Raw genomic sequence first — 21,373 nt, 5'->3', positions numbered from 1 at the left:
GGGGAAAACCGCGGCATCCCCCTCCTCAAACTAAAGCCCTCTGGGACGTGGCACCAGGGGCTGTGCAGGCTGATCTGGACGCACCGTGCAGTCACCCACAGTCACATCCAGGGACCGTCAGAGCAGAGCTGGCCCTTTCCAAGGGAGCTTTGCTGCTGCTTCCCAGCAGCCAAACCCAAACGGTCTCATGACTTCCAGAGGCACTTACCGGCAAAAGGTTTGTCAAGCTGAACCCAGTCTTTAAAGACGAAGTTGCAGTAGTCTTTGCCGTGCCAGAACCTGGTTTCCCCGAGCAGCTCGCCAACACCCGTCTTCAAGCTGCGGATGGATCCTTTATCTGCCACGGGCAAACAAAACAAAAACACACACTCCAAAGTCATGGCTGTCCCTCGCACAGCACTGGTGACAGACCCACAGAAAAGCACCGGTGGGACTTGCCAGTCCCGGTCAGCTGAGGCCATTTTCTCCCTAGTCTTTCAGTTGCTTTCAGAGAGGCATTTTAGTATTTCTTCTTCCCATTTTAATATTTGTTATATGACCAGGACAGGCTGTATATATCTGAGTGTGTTATGGAACCAAAATGCTGAATTCTCTCTACACTGGGCCTAAAAATTACCCCGTAATTATTTGTCTTTCCACCTAAATGTTACCATGGGGGAGTCCACTCCCAGCTGTGACTGACCTTAGTGGATCTGTGTACAATAATGTCACGTATATCATCTACCAAATGTGTTTTACAATGCTAACTCCAACTTTTCTGCTAGATGGTTTGAGTTTCACTCTACAGTAGGGTGTATTGCCTGTAATATAAGCTAGTCTTTATTAACTAGAATGCAATGATTTAAAAGTTTCCTCATTAAATATTGTGGTTTGGTTTTTGTTTTTGCTTTTCAGATAACAATGTCATCTTTTGATATAATTTGATATGTTGGGCAAATGAATCTAGAATTCCAAACTGATGGTGATTAAAAATAGTCTAAAATGTCAAGGACAGGGATATTCCCCTCCTAACAAAATTTCTTTTCCAGAGCTCATATGCTGAGTGCAGGGTGAACTCTTTTTCCTTCCCCTAAGCAAACCAGCAATGTGGGCTTATACCACAGACATTTGACTAGCATTATTTCCTTAGCCTGAGAGCAGCCTTCACCTAGCGTATCAGACACTGGTGCCACAATTACACAGTAACGTGTCCATCGCAGAAGTCTTCTCCCAACCCAACCACATCACCAGTAACCACAGCAAACCCCTTCCAATACGCACTAAGCCCAGGGTACACAAAGCAAGCCCTGCCAGCACTGTCACGACTGCTGCCGAGCCGAGCCGAGCCATGCCAGGAACGCCATGCAGAGGCATGCAGCACGGCCGCCGCACGAAGCACGAGTGTAGTGAGAGTCCAGGTGGAGCTGGGGAATCGCTGCCCCTGCACGCTCCGATGGGATGGATGGGGCATGCTGCCGAGTCAAGATGCACTTCACGGCCTGAGCTTTGGTGACAGCACTTCGACTCATGAATGAGCATGAGGTGACCACAGTGGGGATTGCACTCCATTTCCACGGGAAGCAAAGGCAGCTGTTCCTTGTTACATGCCACTACTCTGTAATAACCATTTTAAAATTGGCGACTCAGGCCTTACAGGGAGATACTAAGAGGAAAGCGTTGAAGAGCTGCTCCTCATTCTGTACTGAAACTCAACAGTGTCTAGATGGGGTACTGCATTTAGAAAGCCCTTTCAACAGCACCTTTTGTCATCAGTCCAGAGACCAGAGATCAGAACAGCTCAGTGCTCCTGACTACCCAGCTCCTTTCTCAATCAAGGATGCTTTCACAGGCTTTAGTAAGAGCCAGAACGGGGGCCCAAGTCTTCTTCATCCAAGCATAGGTCTGGCAGCTGCCACCTTGCTGTTTTTCCCCTCTCTGGGTTTGCCCTCCTGCATTAGGCTCACTTTGAAATATCCAATGCAGCAGTCCCCATTTCCAGTAACAAGCCCCTTCCTTTACGGGAAGAGAGCTGCTGAAAAAATCATATTCCAGAATCAGAGCTAGTTTCTCAGCTGTTCCCTGACATTAGTGCAATTAAAAAAATTATTAATTTTAAATGATTTTTTTTTGTATTATGCTGCAGGTTTTTAAACACCTGAAGAAGACGTTTCTGTGAGGATGTCTTTGGAGGGGTGATAAGGATGAGACAAGAAGCAGCACAGGCTGATCCTGGCACCCAACCTAACTCTCACCGTAGCTACAATGCAAAAACATCAGCAGCTGAAGCCTGAAGGGGGCTGCACCTCTGCCTTCCTCCACTTACCCTCCTGAGGCTCAGCGAGCCCCTGTTTGGATTCAGTGTGGTGATGGAACATTCTCAGGTGGGGCTTTAAACTCTGGATTAAATTCGGTTGACTCCTAGGGGAGTTACAGTAACCTGCAGAAAGTCAAGATGCTCTATTTATGGCAAAAATGCACATCCACTTCTGCTACACCGGGTCCTGCTCCTGCCTTATGACACCTTGCATGATAGAAGTCCAAATGAGCTGTCAGTTTGCTGAAATTACAAGTGACAACATGCAAAGAACCAAGTTCAAGACCCAGCTGGGTTTAAACCGAACACGTAGCAATGACTTTGCTACCTCAGCATACATCCTGAGCAACCAAACAATCCTGTGACCAACCCAAACTATGCTCCAGCAAAGCCTCCTCCAGCCAGGGGAAGGAGAAAACACTGCTAGGAGTGATGAAAACTCAGGTAAGTTCCCACCTTGAGCATTTACAGCGTCAGGAGTGAAGGACTTCCAGCAACAGATTTCAGGAAGAACTCCGTGATGGAATAAATGTCACTCTGACCCTTGTAATTTTAGCTTTGGAATTGCTTTTTATGTGGGGAATTAAAAGCTGCATTCAAATATTCAACTGCTGAATTGTCTCTCACCTCTATCAAGTGGGTAAATTGGGAATAATTTAAGTGAATGATTCAAACCTAAGTTACCCTAGCCAATGAGAGGGGATAATCATACTCAGAAAATGCTGCAGTTTTTATAATAAATACAAACTGAAAAACAAAAGATTCAATTCTCCCTTGCAGGAACAAAAATCTTCCAGCATTACAAACATTAGGTATCACGTACGCTGCACCATGTCACCTGGCAGCTCATGACAACTGCTAGATGCAAATCCACTTAGAACTTTTTTTGTATATTTTGCAGTGACACGAATTTACATATTGACTAAACACAGTTATTATTCTGATAGTTAAAGAATTCATCAGCCTTCCTTCTTTACAAAGAACATATTACCCTAGAAATTATGTGAGTCTGCACGTACGCCCACCCACCCACCTCCGCACACGCTTTATGTATGTCGTTTGGGTAAAGCTGAGATGAAAAACAGCACTTACTTGATTCACTGTCTATGCTGCTGACGCTATCAGCATGGTGCATGCCATGCTTATGGAGATGCTTGTAAATACTGAACCTTGAAAACTTCTTGGATTTTCCTATCCCTTTCATTTTTGACGAGTCTGGGACATCATCAGCATTCCTCTGGAACACACGGCTTTCCGGGGACGAGGCTTGAGACTGCAGGGCGATGTGTTCAGAGGACTCCGCTGTGGACTTAAAAGACAGAGGACACTGCTGCAGGTGAGGTACAAGCACATTCCCCTCTAGTTGCAGGCGATCATTCACAGAAATGCTCAGAAACAGCCATGAGCCAAGTTTTGCTCCGTGACAAAGCTGCAGCTCACATCTGCTTTGGTGGGAGTTATGAACAGCTTTGAAGGAGAGCGTCTGTACAAGGAGCCACTGAGCAGGAAACCCCATTAATACTGGCAGTGTATTCCTCAGTCAATTACCCATAAACTTACTCGGGTTGCTACTCCCTTTGTAATTCTCACACTGAGACCTCTTTATTTATTTATGTTTTTAAGAGTTAATATCTTGTCACATAAGTACCCAGGTTAGCAGGAAAGCTCAGCAAGTGAGGCAAATGCTGAGGGCCCAAGTATCCCAAAGTTCGGAGCACTCTGAGTGCCTACAGTACATTTTTAGCTAAGCTCTACTAAGAGCACAGCCTCCAAATTGTGAGCGCTGCTCCAAGCTCCACGGGAAACCCAGCCCTAGCTGCATTTCCTATCTCCATGCCCTAGCAGGGGCTGGGCAGGACCTACCCCAAAGAGTCACTCGGTGCTCAGACACTTCCTTCTTCCCATTGCTACTCCTCCTTCAGCCTCCCAAACCCAGCCCTGCGCTTTGAAGCGGACGCGGCGCGTTCATCCCCACCACCAAGCCTTTGACGGGCAGGTGTCAGCAGAGCCGCGGGCTGGAGCGAGCTCACTTACTGCCAGGTTGGCCGTTGACACCGACTTCACCGCCCCCATCCGCTTCACGCTGCCCACGTCGGTCAGGCGGTGCTCGTCGTCGTCCCACCGGCCGTACGCCAGGTCGATGCCGCCCACGAAGGCCACCGACTGGTCGACGATGACGAGCTTCTCGTGGTGGGCCCAGAGGTACACGGAGGAGGACACGTGGTCCGGGTGTCTCATCACCTGGGGACAGGAGCAGCACCCACGCTCAGCGCCACTGCCCAGCTGCGCCTCCAGCCAGAGCAGAGCCCTGCGTATTTGGCCGCTCAGGATAAGAGGAGAGCTCTGGACATTTGAGAGAGGCATCCACACGGACTGCTGTGAGTCCTAAATGGGGTATTCCCCTGCAGCAACGGTTAGTGCTGTTGGGATAGGTCACATTTACAGCAGCATCGCTGCGTTCGTAAAAGCATCGTTGTCAAGAAACGTGTTTCTACAAGTAAAACAATGCTCTTGGCACAGCTGTAACAGCTGAGCTTCCAAATACAGAACCTGATAGGAAAGAAAACAACATATTGGTGATCTGACTCACTTCTTTGGTTGTTGCTGCTACACAAGAGAAATGAGAAGTCACCTTTTTTTTTTTTAAATCAGCAAGTTGTTTGACATTTGTTTATGACATTCTTTTGACATTTGTTTATGACAAAGCCACTTCTCTATCTGAGCACACGATATGTAGTTTTATTTTTAATGCCAGAGGAGAACCATCAGACTGACGTCCTGCGGCAGGAGCCGCGCAGTTCTACCTGGCTGCTCCCAAAGCTGCCGGGCAGCCAGCACTTCCCTCCCCGCAACACCTTCCTGTTTGGCTGTGAAGACGATGGTGAACTAAAGCTTTGCTGGGACAACCGATCAACTGATAATCAATCTATTATTTTAGCCGTTTGTTCATCACCCTCGTGCATAACATATCTTATTAAAATGTATGTCTCTCTAATTTAAAGACACGGGACCTAGCCCTAGCTGCAGGTTCATGTGCCAGTTTGTTTTCTGCTCGGTGGCAGAGCAGCAGCATGACAGCACATAGCAGGGCAATGATGGTCATTTATGACAGGAATGTAAACACCCAGTGTTGACTCTCGTCATCTATGTACAAACATGGCTGCTGATGAGGCAACATTCTCAAACCATGATTTTCTATTTGATGTAACCCCATAAACCCGTCATACGAAATCAGTTTCTCATGAATTACGTGAATAGCTGCTTTGGCACTTGTAAACGAAGCAGTTTTATGTTCAATTATAACCCGAAGAAATGAAGTTGCCATGCTCAGATGTGGTAAGCACGCTATGGGTATGTCTTCACAGCCTGTGCCCACTGTAACGGTGGGAAGCTCTGCTCTTCCAATTCACACCCAAATGCACGAGGGGCAACACTAGCTGCCAAGAGCAAACGGATACACATGTCCTGCACACAACGCCGGGCATGCAATTACCTTTATGTTTGGATGGAGATGCATGAGCGTCCGCTTGCTGTATTCGCTGTTGATCCCTAGGGCAAGCTCCACCTCTTTGTACAGCATAACAAAAATCTTCACTCCCTGTTGCTGTCAGAAATAAAAAAGAAATACTGGCATGCAGATATTTCAGTGGCACAGCCCATTTCCCAAGTGAGGAAAGGCAGAGGCAGTAAGCACGTTGTTCCTGCAGGCAGCAAGGCAGACCGAGGTTACCCATTCCTGCTTGCATTCCTCCAGATCCACCCCGAGATCCCACGGCAGGCACGGGCCTGCATCGCTCAGGAAAGCCGCTCAGCCTCCAGAGGAGGGCTCAGCACCCTGACTCATGTGCGGAGCTGAGCCACGCCAAAGCCTCCCGATAGGTCTTGCTTACAGCAGCTACTTTTAACCAGCCTTTGAGGCAAAATTTTGCAGACGTGATTCACTCCACGTATTGCAGGTATCCACTGACATCCAATTTTCCGCTGCTCCGTGTTGCCCTCAGGTTTGCCCACAGCTGACAGCACGCGCAGGGCGCTAGCAGCTGGGTATCACACGGACATCACTCTCCCAGAGGAGATGCAGCCGAGCGGACGCCAGCGAGCGAGCTCTTTCTGCTGGCAGGGCTAAGCAAGTTCCTGGAATACGATGAGCAGGACTCAAAGGCTGGTGCTTTTTGTGATTCTGATGGGATCTGCGTGAGGGTTTCTAAGGACACGGCGATGCTAAAGCACGGGCAGGACTGCCAAGTACTTCCCGGCCCTCGGCAGATGGTGGTCACACACTGGGACGACTTCACCTGCCATAAATCAGAAGAGCTTCAAACCTTGGAGTTTGCCAGTTTAAACTAAGGGTCAAACCCTTCCACAGCCTTTTAAGTTCCTATTCCCACAAAGCTGCTACTGAGAGCTTGGGCAGTCTCCAAACTGCGGATGGTATTCTGCTCTCCTAGGGAGCACCACATATGCATAAAAGACAGACAGCCTTATCCCTACCTAGACAGCAGCCTGCCGACCGCCCTGCTGAATCAAAGAGAGGCTGCAAGCGAGAGAGCAGGTAAGTATTTCCAGGAGCTAAGCTCGAGACGCTCCTGACTCTTACAAGGTATTTATAGCCACAGGAAAATCCACGTTGACACGACAAACAAAGCCAAATTCTTCCAGCGAGCATGCCCTGTGGCCACGTTTCGTTTGCCAAAAAAATAAGTCTACTTCCAAATCACCTAATGTCAGGCACAAACCCCTCTTTTTTTCTAGGAACAGGGGGTGGGTGAGGCCTGGGAAGATGACTGGGTTGGGAGGGGAGGGAGTCAAGGACTATTTGAGCACGTCCACCTGGACTCCTGCCCTTCTACACAGCAACGTTCAAGAATCTTCCCTGGCTGTGCCTCCCTTTCTGACTCACTGCTCTTGTGGGGCAAACTACCAGCTCCAGCAGCGGTCTGACCACGGGCTGGGTGAACAGCAGAAATGCAGCCTGTGCTCACAGGAACCTTGCACTGATCTTTTCTGACTGGCTCTTTCGGCTCCATGAAACGTGCTCTCCGCAGTCTCCACCCAGATGTGCTCTTTGAAAGCAGAGCATAGCCAACAACAAAATAAGAGATGAAAATGGGAGTTAAAAAAAATAAAAAGTAAGCAACCACAACTACTAGTTCTGGGTTTCTCCCCATGTCTCCAAGTGCTCCTCAAAAAGGGGTGTGAGCACACAGAGCTTTGCGCAGGAACCCTTAGAGGCAGTGCCAGGAAAGGCACCAGGTCAGCAGCAGGTCTGAACTGTTCTACCTAGGAAGAAAATCAGAGGACAAACTAAAGCAGAACAAAAAAAAAAAAAAATGATCTGCCTTATCAAGAATTCCAGTTTATACAAGCATTTGCTTACTGTACACAAGCATTTATTAACTAGGATAACACAGCAATGCAAATAGCAGTCTCTGAGTCATGTTTATCACCTCCTCCCTTAGAAGCTCAACACCACAGTCCAGCTCTGGGGAGTGTGATGCTGTTTGCGTCTGTACACTTTTTTGCAAAACAGCATTCATCCTAATCAAGCCACGTGCTTTGCTGAAGCCCTTTCCTCATGTCCCTTCTCCACAGCAATGCACCAAGACCCTCACGGCCAGAGCCTCCACGTGAGAAGGGCCAGGCAGGGCACGCACAGCCAATCTTCCTCCTCGTGGCGGCCACAAGAGCCGTGAGAATATCAAAAGGGGTGGGCAGGAACAAAGAAAAGCATGAGAGACACAGGTTATATGTGAGTCAGTGTAAGGAAGCAGTACTTTACTACAGTGAGGAGTGGTGGGAGAACAGTGATAATGTCCGTGCCTCGGTGTTTAGGTGTGGCAAGGACCTATGCAATATATTGAGTAAGGAAACCGGACGAGAAGGCTGCAGGGAGTTAGCACGAGCTTCTGGATGTTCCTGGGTGACTTTGGCTAATGACACCCTCCTGCTCTTGGAAGGCTGCTGGTATCTCACAGCTTCAGCTCTGAAAGCAGCAGCACACTCAATAAATACCCTGTGTTGACATACAGGATCTGCACAGCTCTGTAATGTACAAACTGCCTACCAAGAGCCACCAGGAAGTCCTGACACCTTCCCGTACCTCCAAGCTACGTATGCCACAAGGAAAGCACCGGGCACAACAGCTCTCCAACCCTGCCAGGAGCTGGGGCAGTCGCAACGCAAAGCTGAAGCAACATGAGCTTGAGGGCAGGAAGGAGCAATCAGAGGATCTACCCTTCTGCCTCCAAGCTCTTCCAAACCCAAAAAAACGGTGCAAACGCCCCAGTCCCAGCAGGACCTTCCACTGAGGGGGTGCAGGGGCTGACAGCTGGAGCTCACTTACTGCTTTGCGCTTGAGGATGCAGTCCAGCCGCCAGTGATTCCCTTCAACAACGGGCCGTTTCATGAAGATCTCTGGGCTCAGCCTAAGAAAATAAAGGGGTGGAAAAACACAGCGTATGTAGTCTGCAAACAAAGCCCTGGCCTAGATGACCAGCTTGGGAAGTAAAGAAATCAGAAAGTTTATCTAAGTGGATGTGAAGGCTCATGTCCCAGAATGATGCATTCTCCAATATCAAGCTCTTTGTTTTTTAATAACGGAGCATAACAGAGGCCAGGGGACATGTCCAGCACATTCATCTTAGTATTCAATAACCCAGGGGACCAAATTTTACAGTGATGTGCAAACAGGGAAGCTTGCACTCTATCTATGAAAGAAAAACACAAAGAAAAAAAACACAAGTGAGATTAGAAAGAAATGTCTAGATATAAAAAACAAATAGAAGTGTGATTTCAGCTCTCCTGATAACTTATGCTATCTGAATAGCACAGATTTGTGCTGAATTTTCCTTTCTGCCTAAAGACAAAGCAATATGGTATTGCAACAAGACATTTGGTGATTCATAGCTTTGAGGGTTACAAGGAAGAATTCAGCATTCCTGTCTAACCCCTGCAAAGGGAGGCAACAAAATTTCACTTCTTCACTTCTGTGCAGAGCACAGGAACTTGTGCTTGATTAAAGCACATTGCTACCCTAAAAGCATGCTTCTGGCAACAACATTTTTATCTTAAGCTCCACGTTTCAGGTAAGTTTTGCAGTTCCACGATACGTTAACAATTGACTGCTGCTGAAGAAAACGTTAAGAGACAAAGGGTCTGAAACGCAGTGCTCTTGCCTTGCTACATGATGTTGCACACGGAGCACTGGGTTTATCTGTGGTCATGTTAGGGACGTTTAGCCCAGTCAATGCCAACGTTGTGTTTAGTTTTGCCAATGTTGTGCCAACGTTGTGTTTAGTTTTCTCATGACTGCCACCTCAGAACTAGTCCCCCACTTCCCACAGGCAGCAGACGAGTGGTAAGAGGATCGTCTTTCAGCTAGAGGAGGAGCACAGCGAGGTGCCCATGGCTAGGGAGGACGCCTAAGCAGCTCCCCAGGGGCCGGGCTGGCCCCCATGACCCACCACCAAGGCAAGGCACAGGCAGCAGCAACCAGCCATGGCCAAGTGGCCCTACCCTGAGGCTGTGCGAGCACGCTTTTTCTGTCTCAAACAGGAACCAGAGCACTGCATAAACATACTGAATAGCTAGAGAAGAAGTGGGCAGAGCCAGGTCCTTCAGCAGCCGCACAGCCTGGAGAAGGGACTACAGAAATCCCTCTCCGTTGCCCGACACATTTAAGAGCAGAGCAAAAATGCACCCAGCCCAGTTGCTCTCAGCCCTGGTGTGAGGCTGCCCAAAACAGCAAGAAGCAGAAAGGAAGGGTCCTCTGCAGGATAACATGGGAGGAGCACTGCCCTCGTCAGGGGTATCTGAGTGTCTGTGTTCCCCTACACCCTGAAAGGAATTCTTGTCCCTTGGGTGTACAGCGCCGTGCATTCCCAGTGAAGCCACACACACCACAACACTTGCACCTGGCGGTGCCTCCCTGAAATTTCAGGCCTTTCCTTGCAAGGAGAGAACCAAGCTGTTGATTTGAAGCATGTGCTTTTGCTGCCAACCCTCCTGAAAAGGCCTTTGAATACAACCCGACGAGATGTTTGGGTGTGCTGCCAAACCATCTGGCCGCACGGCTAGCTGCCATACTGTAAGGCCTCCCAGCACTGCAGCATTGTCGGGAGCGTCCCAAGAGAGACAGCTGGTCAAAATCCAAATATCTAAGTACGAACCACCAATCTGTGATGAAGATTTCTTCTTTAGCGGCTTCCATGGCATTTGCGACATCTTCAAAGTAGCACTTAGCATTTACATACCTGTAAAAACAAGCAAAGCACGTGGATTTATTTTTCTCTCCACCTTAATCAAACAGAAAGTTCACAGCTGAAGACCAACGGGGTTCTGTGCTAATGCCACTTACATTCTCTTCCCAAAATCAAACACAAACCTAATTTCAGGAATTAAGACAACATGCGGGGGGATTTCAGGCTGCTATTAGCTTAATGGAGCAGCACAATAACAGATTATTAAGTGCCACTTGGTACTTCTGCCAACCACACAATTTTCCTTGGGTTTCACTTGGTGCACAAGCGGGTACCGCGATACGCTCAGCAGCTCGCCCCCACATCTCACCACTTGGCCAGCGTGTTCTCCTGCACGGCCGCGTACGACCCGAACCGGTGCTCCGTGAGGAAGTCCTTGCCGTGCTTCCGAATGAATTCGTCTATTCCCTGCCTCCACCACTGGGCATGCCGGTAGCTGGTGCACTTCAGAATCAGTGACCTGTAAAACCGACGACATATGGGGCAGGTGCTGCAGCCACGGACGTTTAAAGGGGCAGCTTCTTGCTGTCTGTGCATGCTGCTAAGCACACCTGCATTGGTCATGTTTTGTTAAGCTAAAAGGAGTAGCAAGAGACTTTGCTTTCATGTTTTGTTTGCAAAAAGATACATCGGCACTTACCTGCTCCGACGGAGTATCACAGCATCACTCTGACAGTAATAATGATAATAATAAAACAGATTTAAATGAATAGCGCCAGCTTAACTCGTAGGGAAGTTGGGCGTGGCTAATTCTGTATTTTTTCCACGATGAATTTATTCTGGATGCTACCGTGAAAACATTAAATAGCTCTTTATCCCACTTAGCATATCTTTTGTGCAATTCTCTACCTGGGATGTAACGCGATGCATCTTTGCTTGGAGCATAAAGGAACAGAGGACCTAGAAAATTACCGTAAGTAATTGCTGCAAAACCAGACTGTGCAGCTCCACGTGCACTGTGCCCTCAGGCCCGAGCACAACCTGGGGACAGGCTGTGCAGCTGAGACACCAAGGCCCTCTTTAAGGCATGGAAACGACCAGTCCTGGACCCTGCAGGTACAAACCTTGCCAAGCCCAGGAGAGGCGCCACCGACTCTTTGTTAAAACAGCAAAAGCAAAACAAAAAAAGGTCTAGATTTCTCACCTCGAGAGATTGTCGACCTGCAAGCCGTACTTGGTTTCTGTTTCTTTCTGGCCTATCTTGATGTTGAACTCCTTATCCACCAGCAGCACGAAGGCAATGGCGCCTGAGTCCGGCTTCATGTAGAGCAGGAAGGAGTCCTTCACCACCAGCCACCTGCGGGGCGGGGGGAGGTGAGGGGGAGCTTCTTCCTGCCTTCCCAATAAAGGGATGAAGTATTTCTGGCCCAACGAGCGCAAAGCATTCAGCAGGGAGAGGAAGGCATGTAAGTGAAGGGTAACATGTCTTATCGGGGCCGTGTACTGTGCAAAGACCAGCAATCAGGCCTCATTATCCTCTCGGAGAGGAGGAGAGAAACAACCTCTCTGATGCTAGTGAAGGATTCCCTGCAGCACAAAAATGAGGCACATCTGATCTCCTAAGGGAAGCTGAAAAGCCCAATGCCCACGTTATGAACTCGGGTAACAAGTCTCATTCCAATAAAGGATTTTTAGTGACTTGCATGACTGCTTCTTACAGAGGCCTTTGAAAACTCACACCTAACACACCCAACGAGGATCTCCCTGCTCACAGGTAAACTTCCCAGCCAGGAGCCTGGCAAGGTGAAAGGAGGACTCCTTGCTTCCCAAATTCACATCCAGGCTGTACATCCCTCAAGGCAATATGGGAACTATTTGACGTTTCCAGTATTAATTATGAAGCCAGGATCACTCTGACTCCTATCAGGATACGTGAACAAGGCGTTTTGGACAGCTTTTATTGCCAAGCAACAGGCCCCCTGCTAGAAGCACGTGACGGGAGATGACCGGCAGCTTTTACATAAATACTGTTGCCTGAAGGCAGCTCTGGGAAAAACATGTTTTTGCTGTGAATGGCATTTCTAAATTTTTCTCTCCATGCCGCGTAGCTGGGGTAACCGGCCCCCTCTGTCCCACACAGGTCTCAGCCAAGAGACCTAGCTCCTGTGCACGCTCACAAACAGGCACGGCAACAGCCCCAGCTGCACAACGTGGGAGCGCTCCTACCTTTGGGAAGTCCCAGCTCCTCGGCTAATTCCAGACCCCATGATTTTCATTTTCTCTCAGTGCCCTGAGTTATCCCAGCACGACCTCACACATGGTGCCAAAATGTCCTCCCTCCCTATCCCCTCGTGGCCCATAACTTCACTCCCCAAACCCTGCTGAGCACAGCTTCAAGCATTTGCCTTTCTGTGCTCCCCGGTATTTTTCACTACTTTCCTCCTCTTATCCAACAAAACGTAGAGGATGTATTTGAGGGTGTACTCTATTTGAGAAATCACGAAATTACTTGTAGAAGTCAGACATAAAAGCAAGTTTTTCCTACAGTTCTTCACTTCGATAACCCTCCCTGGGAAGTGTCCCTTGTTAATTTATTGATGCCCGCGCTCTGCCAGCCCCCGCAGGCCGTGGGAGAGGATTCGGTGCCCTCTGGTGTTACTCCGCACCCAGCTGAGGGACAGTCCCGCTCCAAACACTTCCCTCGTCCCATTTTTAGGTTCTAAAGGAGAAACAAGATTGATGGCAAAACTGAATGTGCTACAGCTCCCCTAAATCTTGATCTCTGTATAACAGAACAAAGAGTTAACTGAAAAGGTGTTTGTTGGTTTTTTTTTTTTTTTCATAAAGGAGAAAAAAATGGAGACAGCTTAATGATTTGACCTGGAAGAAGGTCAAATCCTTATCTCCTTGTGAAATCACTACAGATAACTTCTGTGAAATTGCATTAAGAAATACTGGAAATACTACAAAAAAAAAAGGGGGGGGGGGGCGGACCTTTTCTTCACAAGAATGCAGTAAGGTTTTGTTGGAAAAGAGCATTATTTAAGGTAAGCTAACCCCAGCCCATCGTGGTTCCACAATGCTGAAAGCCAAAGGTAGGTGATGATGTGGGGAAGCTCTCACAGACAAAATCACTAAAAGGTGGGTGTGTACTCTCTGGGTTTTCAAAAGCAAAGCCTTGCCCACACCAGTAGCACGGAGAAGCAAAGCAGAGGAGTCCTTTCAAAGAGAGGGGAGCCCACCTAATATCAGAATCTGAAGGTTTTCTGATGCATGGGGTTAGGTAGCAGCATTGGAGTGCAAAGGTACCAAAAAGCCATCAGCCAAACACAGTGGCCTGGGCAAGGAAATGAAGGTGATCACTTGTAAATCGAGGAAGGGCTCACGGGCCTCACCTGCCCATGTTCCCCCTGGGAAGGGAAAGGCAGGCAGGGGCCAGGTGAGGGTCTCTGTGTCTGGCAGCCTGGGGCTGTGGGACACCCCATTTCTCCTGCAGAGCAACACATCCCTTCCACGGACAACCTATGGACTCTTCTCACCCGAAAAGCTGTAGCTTTTCTAAAAAGGCAAGAATCTCACGGTCTTTTGGGGAGAAAAGGGCCCAGGAGGGTTCGTGTGCCGGAGGAGCACGCGGCACGCCGCCCCTCAGGCCCGGCAGCAGCAGTACCTCTTGGACCAGCGGTAGCACATCCTCCCTTGGCCGCAGCAGTTCAGGCCCGGTATGCGGTGGCCCCCGGAGCGTTTCATGACCATACCTTCCCTGCAGGGACAGCAGCACGGTCAGGAGGGGTGGCACGGCCCCCTGGAGGCGCAGGGCAGCTCTCGGGTGGCGGATGCCCACCACATCCCTCCAGCCCCCCCAAGGGATGGCTCCTGCCATCTCCAGCCGTGCCCGAGCAGGCTGCACCTCTGCCACAAAAGCCAGAACAAGGGCAGAAGTAGCTCTCCAAAAGGAAGCGATGCAGATTTAAGAAACGCGGGGCTCCATTTCTTGTGTTTTGCAGCACACACAAGGTTGCATGAGGGAAGGAGAGAATCCCCATGACCCAGCTGGGGAGCTGCAGCCCCTGCTGCGCAGAGCAGCCTGCTCCCAAGACTGTTTCCCAAAGTTGTCGTGTTTCCATCTGAACATTAATACATTTTTATATCCAGATGGTAAAATATTCCCCAGTTATCAGTGAGAAAGGAAAACTATCAGTGTGAACACTATTTATTTATAAAGCCGTGCTCTTGGTGAACCGTAATTTGGAAAAAAACCAGCTCACAACTCACATGCCCTTTGGTCCCAGGTCGTGGATGAATGAGAGCTGACTTACTCCAATGAACTCCATCTGGGGAAAGAAAAAAAGATTCCTCCGTCTTTCGTACTCCAAAATCCACAAAACAGTGTGCTTCATCACAGAGACTTATCACCAAGAGAACATACAGCTGAGCCCCAGCACGAGTTACCCTCCATAACTTAAGCAGCTTCGGGAAGACCAAGAAAAGTTGTTTGGTGGTGGTTGTTTTTTGAATGTGCTTTGGAGAAGCGCTCTCCTCCCTCCTGTATTACTGGATGAAAAGAATTGAGTTCGATGCTGTTTGGGGTCTGTGAACTTAGCTATCGGCCTGAATCCTCTCCTTCTTGCAGCAAACCACACAGAAAAGTCACAAAGGGAACAAGCACACATCCCTGGGGGTGGCAGCCCTATTCCCTTCGAGTCCCACATCCCACCACCACGCACCACGGGGGCGTTCAGCTCCTCAGCCCAAGAGCATCCCCCGAGAGCTCCAGCAGGTCTCTCTCGCTCAGCCTTCACCCCACAGCACCTCACGGCCCTGTCCCAACCAGCCCCACGAGCCAAAAACCCACAGCCAAGCCGCGGTGGGACAGGAGAGCGAAGCAGAGCGTCAGGAAGGGGTGCTGAGCATGTTCTGCACAGCTCCTGCTGGTCTGTGGGGACAGGAGGAGTCCCAGGGGAGCCCCGGGGCTAGGAAACCCGAGGACCACGCCACCGGGTTCACCAGCACACCCCAGATCCGGATCAGCTGCCTCCTCCCAGCTCCTCCTGCCTCAGCAGAGGTTGCAGAGGAACGTAAAGATAAGCAAAGCCGGGGAGAAAGCACACCATGATTACATTCAGCTCTAAAAATAGGACGGCCAGGCGATTTCGACCGAGCAGGCTTTTCTTGGCAGAGCAGGACATTCCTGTCAGTCTGCCCGTTGTTAGCCCTGGCCCTGCTAGGGGGAGAGGGTCGCCCCCAGGCACCCCCTATTTACCGATATCCTTCTCCAGTGGCTGCGGAGGAGCTGCCCTGCATGGTGGGGGGCCTGCCTGCACCCCTGGGCTTTGGTTTAATTTATTATTGTGTAAAATCGTCCAAGGGCAGGGCAGGGAAAGGGCGGGAGCTGCTCTCCCCTTTGGCCAGGCGCCAGGCAGCAAGCCCATGGGAACCCTCTAACTGCATTTTTTGGCAACCAGGCCTGCCGGGAGCGAAGCCCAGCACCCGACCCACGGCCCCGACCCCAAGTGGGACAGGAGGTGGCAGCAGGGCAGCTCCGGGCCGTGCCCACCCATGCCACGCAGCAGCTCAGGCGCCAACACGCTCGGAAGGGCTTCTGAGTACCTGATAATCTGGGACAGAAATCTGTCCTGCAGGTCCAGTCTATCCTGGCTCAGGCTCCCTTCCCTGCACAACCACCTCTGCCCCACGGAAGCAGCAGGAGGACACGAGATCCTTCTTTCCCCCCACCCTTTGGTGCCCCCGGACCTCCCCAAGCTTCCCACCACAACCACACGGGCACAGAGAAGCACCAAGGATCTGCTGTGCTCCTCCAAGCGGCTCAGGGACACCGAGTGATCTCTTTTCAGTGGAACCAAATTCATGCCCTCGTTCTCTGGTGCTGTAATGCAGCGCATCCCACAGCCTCTCACAAGAGGTCCCAAGCAAAGTTTCAGGCCGGTTCCTTCCCCTGGATCTAATTTCCACTTCTTCAGAAAGCCGCTGGCATTCCCCATGGGACAAACCAGAAAACTGGACGTCTCTCTCACACCGGGCACACAAAAACCAAAGCACACAAACGTCAAAACCCTTTGAAAACATTGGCGGCAAGCAGAAAGCTGGCAGCAGTCTGAGGAGCGCTGAAAGAGCGGCCCTTGCAGGAGCAGAAGAGCCAGGAGGAGACAGGACTTGCAGAAACTGAAGTATTACTCCACGAAAAGGAAAGGAAGGTGGTCTGGCAGCACAGAAACCTGCTCTTCGGTCTGTGAGACCTTAAAATGGCTGTTAGGGCGATAGAGACTGCCCAGCCTGACCCTAGGTGCTGTGCTGGGCAAGGAACACCAAGCACCCACATCAGCTTCCATGGTCCTCCTGCACAGCCCCCTTCCTTCTGGTGTCCTCTTTATCCGTGCAATTATTCGTGCTCCACGGCTATTTCTATGCAGAGCGGTATCAAGCAGGTCAGGCTTGGTTTGAAAAAAAAAAAAAGTCTCATCAGTCACAAGGAAAATTCCTTGGTGCAGTGGAAAATACCTGATCGGATGATTTATTACGACCGCATCAGCTATTTTTACTGTTCCACCCGAGGTGCTCGTAACCGACCGCAGAACCCCGAGGGGAAGGCAGAGCAGCGAGGCGCTCTCACCTCGCGCACAGCTCAGTGCCTGCGCGGCCCGGCTGCCCCCTCCGCTTTCAGCCGGCTGCAGCAGAGTATTCGAGGTATGGGGGCCCAGAGAATGCAGCTTCAATGACATCGCCGTAGTAATACAATAAATAGGCAGGCCCAAGCGACCAGCTGCAGAAAGACAGGCTGCGAAAGGTGGAGAGCCAGCTGCAAGGTGCAGGAGCCACAGCTTTCAGCCACCAACGTCAAGCACATCTGATTTATTTAAGCCAAACTTTCACGTAAATGTCTGCATTTCGACAGAATTCAGTAGCTCCACACCGTTTTTCTCATATAAACTCTTGTTTTTAATTTAGTGCATTAAAGAAAAAGCACAAACAGTTGATTAGCAGCTGCGGCTAGCAATAAAACGAAATTCTAGCAGCGTTCAGAACAACATCGCTCAGCAATAAGACGCCAGCAATTCCTTACACACAAAACTGGCTTGGCCTAAGCCTAAATTCAAAAAAATATTGGGCGCGCTAAAGGTCAGGTCCAACAACCAAAATTCCTGAGGGGCTGGGGGGGCTTTGCAAAGGGCTGCAGGTCCAAGTGCCGTACCAGAGGCAAAGCAGCACCACTTCCACAGGCCTGAGCGGCTCCTACACGGCGCTGCTGCACCTGGGGCCGGCTTTCACACTCACCTCCAGGGGCTCATACAACGTGCTGGACGCACAGTAACGTGCTGGGTCAGCAAAGCTCCTTTTGCTTTAGCTGAGGCATCTTTCAGCTATCACAGCTCACCCAAAAAATGATGCAAAGTCCAATTAATACTTTTTTATATTGAGTACAACCAAGCCCACAGGCTCCGTTCCCTAACGTATTTGGGCTATATTCCCCTAGTTTCCAGTTCCCCCCGCGGACAGTGAACATTCAGATTTCCACAGCGTTCATTTTAATGGTAACTGTCTTCAAGCACTTCAACCCGAAAGTACTATAAAAAGGCTTTGGAAAAGGCTAGAAAACACGGAATTTAATCACAACTCACATAGCCAAAAGGGGAAGAAAAAAAAAAAAAGAAAGCTATGAAGTCTGTTTTTTTAAGAAACAAAATGTTTCTACTGATCTATTATGAACTGCACAGGAAATACTCTGCTACACCAAAAGATGAGAAATGAAGGGAGAAGGCTGTAAGTCTTACATGAGAAGGCTGCCAGTTTTATCGGTCAGAGCTGGTCAGTCAAAGCAAGGGACACCGTACAGCTCTACATGAGGATGCTTCAGTACCCGCTCTATTCCCCCAGCCTGCAGGAGTCACCTCGGCAGGACAGTGGATCTGTGATCTCCGAAACATTACGTGCTCACCATGCACCCAATTATCAACCCACCAGGGTTGATACCCACCACTCCACGTCCTTGGAGAAGCGGTATGTAAAGCAGTGAGGAACAAACCACAAACACGGAATAAAAGAAGCAAAAAGAGAATCCATCAAACTGTGCACGCTGGATGTAAAAACGTCTCCGGGGAGATGTGATTAACCCAAGCGGGCTCTTTACATGAGCTGCACATCACGCTGCCCACAGCTTGCCATCGCAGCTCCACATCTGAATTACAAAGAATTTAGGACTTTAAAAAAAGACGAACTTCCAGGAGTCAAATTGTGCTCCAAGACTAAAACAGTGGCAGCATTTGTCAGCGGCCAGGCAAAAGACTCCTCCGACCACAGGGAGAGCAAAGTGCTCATTTTGTTCTAAGGAGGACAAGCACGGTTCCAAGGAAAATGCCAGAAATCTTCAGCTTAGGGTCGAGGCAGAGAATGGTGGGGTTTGTTCTGTTGTAAAGGAAACATTTTGCTCCCTGCGCTTTCTCCCCATGCAGGACCCACTGCTGCTAGCAGCAAAGTTCTCACTGAGCGCTCTGCTGCAGCCAAGCCCAACAAAAGCCAACAATAAACGGAGAATTGATGTGCAAAGGGACATCTGGCTCCGGGGCTGGGGACAGAAGGGCGATTCAGCACAGGAGGAGGGGACGGCCCCGCAGCTGCCCAGGCGAGGACCGCTCGTCCCCTCCGTGGCACGCCGCCTCCAGCCCCAGCCGGGTCAGCAGCCCCCCTGTGTTTTTACACGAGCAGCCGTTCGCAGAGATTCTGCAAAATATCCGTAAAAGCGCCGCCTGCCTCATCCGACAAGACGGATAAATAGTGTAGAACAACTCTCCCCCGCTCTGCATATGCTGCTGATCAAAATTGCCAAGTTATCCCAACATTGCCTCGAGAACAAAAGCTGACTATTTGCTGCGTGCGGAGTGAACAGCCCCTGACTGCTCTGAGCTTAAACCCCGCTGCCTGTCCCTGGAGGAACCCCTCGGGAACCAGCAGCTCCTCTCAGCCCGCGGGCACAGACCTCCCCTTGCTGCACAGGGCACGCCGGATGGCGCTGGGTGAGCTCCTAGCCCCGGGTACCCAACGGTGCTCCGCTCTGCAACAGGAGCCATGCAGCGCTCGGGCACAGCTCCCAGCTGCACAAGGTCCCGACACGACTAAATTCCTGCAAAAGGAGAATTTCTGCCTATTTCTAATCCTGCAAAAGCAGAATTTCTACCCAGCAGACACAAAGAAATGGGAATAAGAACTTGTCGCTTCAGGTGTCCTAAATTTTGTCTGTATTTCTGCCTTGTTTTAAAGACAAGGGTTCTCAGTTTTCGCCTCACTCAGAAATGGCATGCATCAGGCTTTGCTGGTGACGCAAAAGACGAGTGACACAATCTCTATGCAGCCAAGAAAAGGGGAAATAAATGACCATGCCAGGGCAATGTTACAGCTGCAGCTGACAGGTGAGGACTGCTGAAGAATCGTTTGAGGACGAAACTTTGAAATGAACTATTTTTGCTTATAATAGCCCACAAGTTGGATTTGACATCTCCCGTTTCAAAAAGACGACTGTTCTGGGGCCGTAAGCCAACTGCCATGTCTCTTTGGATGCGACAAAACACCCACAGAGGTGAACGGGTATCGCTCAGAACCACAACATCAGGTCCAGTGAAACCGCACAGAAAGAAACCAGAGAGAAACTTGCCCCCGGGGCACACACACATCTCAAATAACTACCCCTCTAGTTTGGACTCCTATTATTTACGTACTTAAAACTTCAGCCTGTCATCTTAAACTCTTCCCAGAATTAAGCACAAATCCTCTATATTATACACATGCAATCAGCTTTCTGGCCTGAACTGCCTCCTGCCTCCAGGAGGTTATCCCTGTGCTCTAAGTGACCTCTCAGTCACCTTTTCACTCTTTTCCTCTGGTTTTCATCGTACTGCATGCACGTGGCAGAAATCAGCCGAGCCAAAACACTTGCACAATGGCTGCGGAGTGTTTCTGGTAAAGCTGCAGATGTTCTTTCAACTAGCTATATTTGAAAAAAAGGAGAATATTGTGTTGCCATTGAAGCAAACTAATTTCTACTTACTGTTCCGTGGTAGTTCCTGTACATCGGCATTTTTAGGATCTTTGTCAAGTAGTCTTCCAGCTGTTTCTGCAATTCAAACATCGAAGCATTAGGCGGGATGCAGGAATTTTCGAGAAAAAAAGAATCCAACTGTCTGGCATCAGGAAGCTATCGGGAAATCAGACCCACTCTTCAGCTTGAATAGATAAATAAATGCATTACCGTGTGCTCACTGAAGACTAGGGCTCAGCAGCATAAACAACTTGATTACAGGTTGTTTATTGTTCGCAGACACGGGCTTGTACCTTCCACCAGCTGACCTGCTGCTTTGCACTGCAATTTCTGAGGTCAATTTTCTCGACTGAGCCCAAGTTTCAGAGCAATTTTGAACACAAAAACAGTCCCTGGTGTTTCTGGCCCACAGGGGTTAGCTTCATGGGAAAACACAGCCTCGGCTGCAACTGAGAGCACTTATTTAACCAAATGGGGTGAGGTGGGGAGCACGGAGACCGCGCTGCCCTGTTCCTGGGCCACCGGGTGCTGGACAACCTGCCCTCCCCATCCCAGGGGAGAAGAGGAGAAACTGTCACAGGAGAGAGACCTTGTGGGAGCTGGATAAAGAAGAAATTATGCTGCATAGGCCTGGGAAGCCGGGCAGAGTCCTGTGGGGCATGAAACCAACCAGAAGGAAACACCACCGGGGTTTCCGTGCTTCGCAGCACCGGCATCACAGCACGCGACCTTCCCAGGCGTGCCGCAGTGGTGTGCGTGCCCTTGGTGAAAGGGAAAAGCAAGATTAAAAATAAAAAATGAAAAAGAGAATCTAGAAAACCTTTTTCTTCCTCTTTT

General features: G+C 49.7%; 1 protein-coding gene across 1 annotated transcript in view; it reads right to left on the bottom strand.

The window, feature by feature from the left end:
* The window catches only part of PLD1 (phospholipase D1), a 54,331-nt gene that overhangs the window by 18,220 nt on the left and 14,738 nt on the right, over positions 1–21,373 (bottom strand). Inside the window, exons 6-17 of the mRNA XM_048059580.2 lie at positions 20,546–20,611; positions 14,764–14,822; positions 14,159–14,251; positions 11,696–11,848; positions 10,862–11,011; positions 10,462–10,545; positions 8,637–8,718; positions 5,787–5,897; positions 4,328–4,534; positions 3,386–3,602; positions 2,303–2,416; positions 209–337 (exon numbers count right to left, since the gene is read on the bottom strand). Coding sequence (XP_047915537.1) covers positions 209–337; positions 2,303–2,416; positions 3,386–3,602; positions 4,328–4,534; positions 5,787–5,897; positions 8,637–8,718; positions 10,462–10,545; positions 10,862–11,011; positions 11,696–11,848; positions 14,159–14,251; positions 14,764–14,822; positions 20,546–20,611 — 1,465 coding nt within the window. The remainder of the gene's footprint in view (positions 1–208; positions 338–2,302; positions 2,417–3,385; positions 3,603–4,327; positions 4,535–5,786; positions 5,898–8,636; positions 8,719–10,461; positions 10,546–10,861; positions 11,012–11,695; positions 11,849–14,158; positions 14,252–14,763; positions 14,823–20,545; positions 20,612–21,373) is intronic.

Source organism: Anser cygnoides, chromosome 9, assembly GCF_040182565.1.
Source record: "Anser cygnoides isolate HZ-2024a breed goose chromosome 9, Taihu_goose_T2T_genome, whole genome shotgun sequence".
NCBI lineage: Eukaryota > Metazoa > Chordata > Aves > Anseriformes > Anatidae > Anser > Anser cygnoides.
Note: the sequence above shows the minus strand (reverse complement) of the source record. Positions and strands in the feature narration are given on the sequence as shown.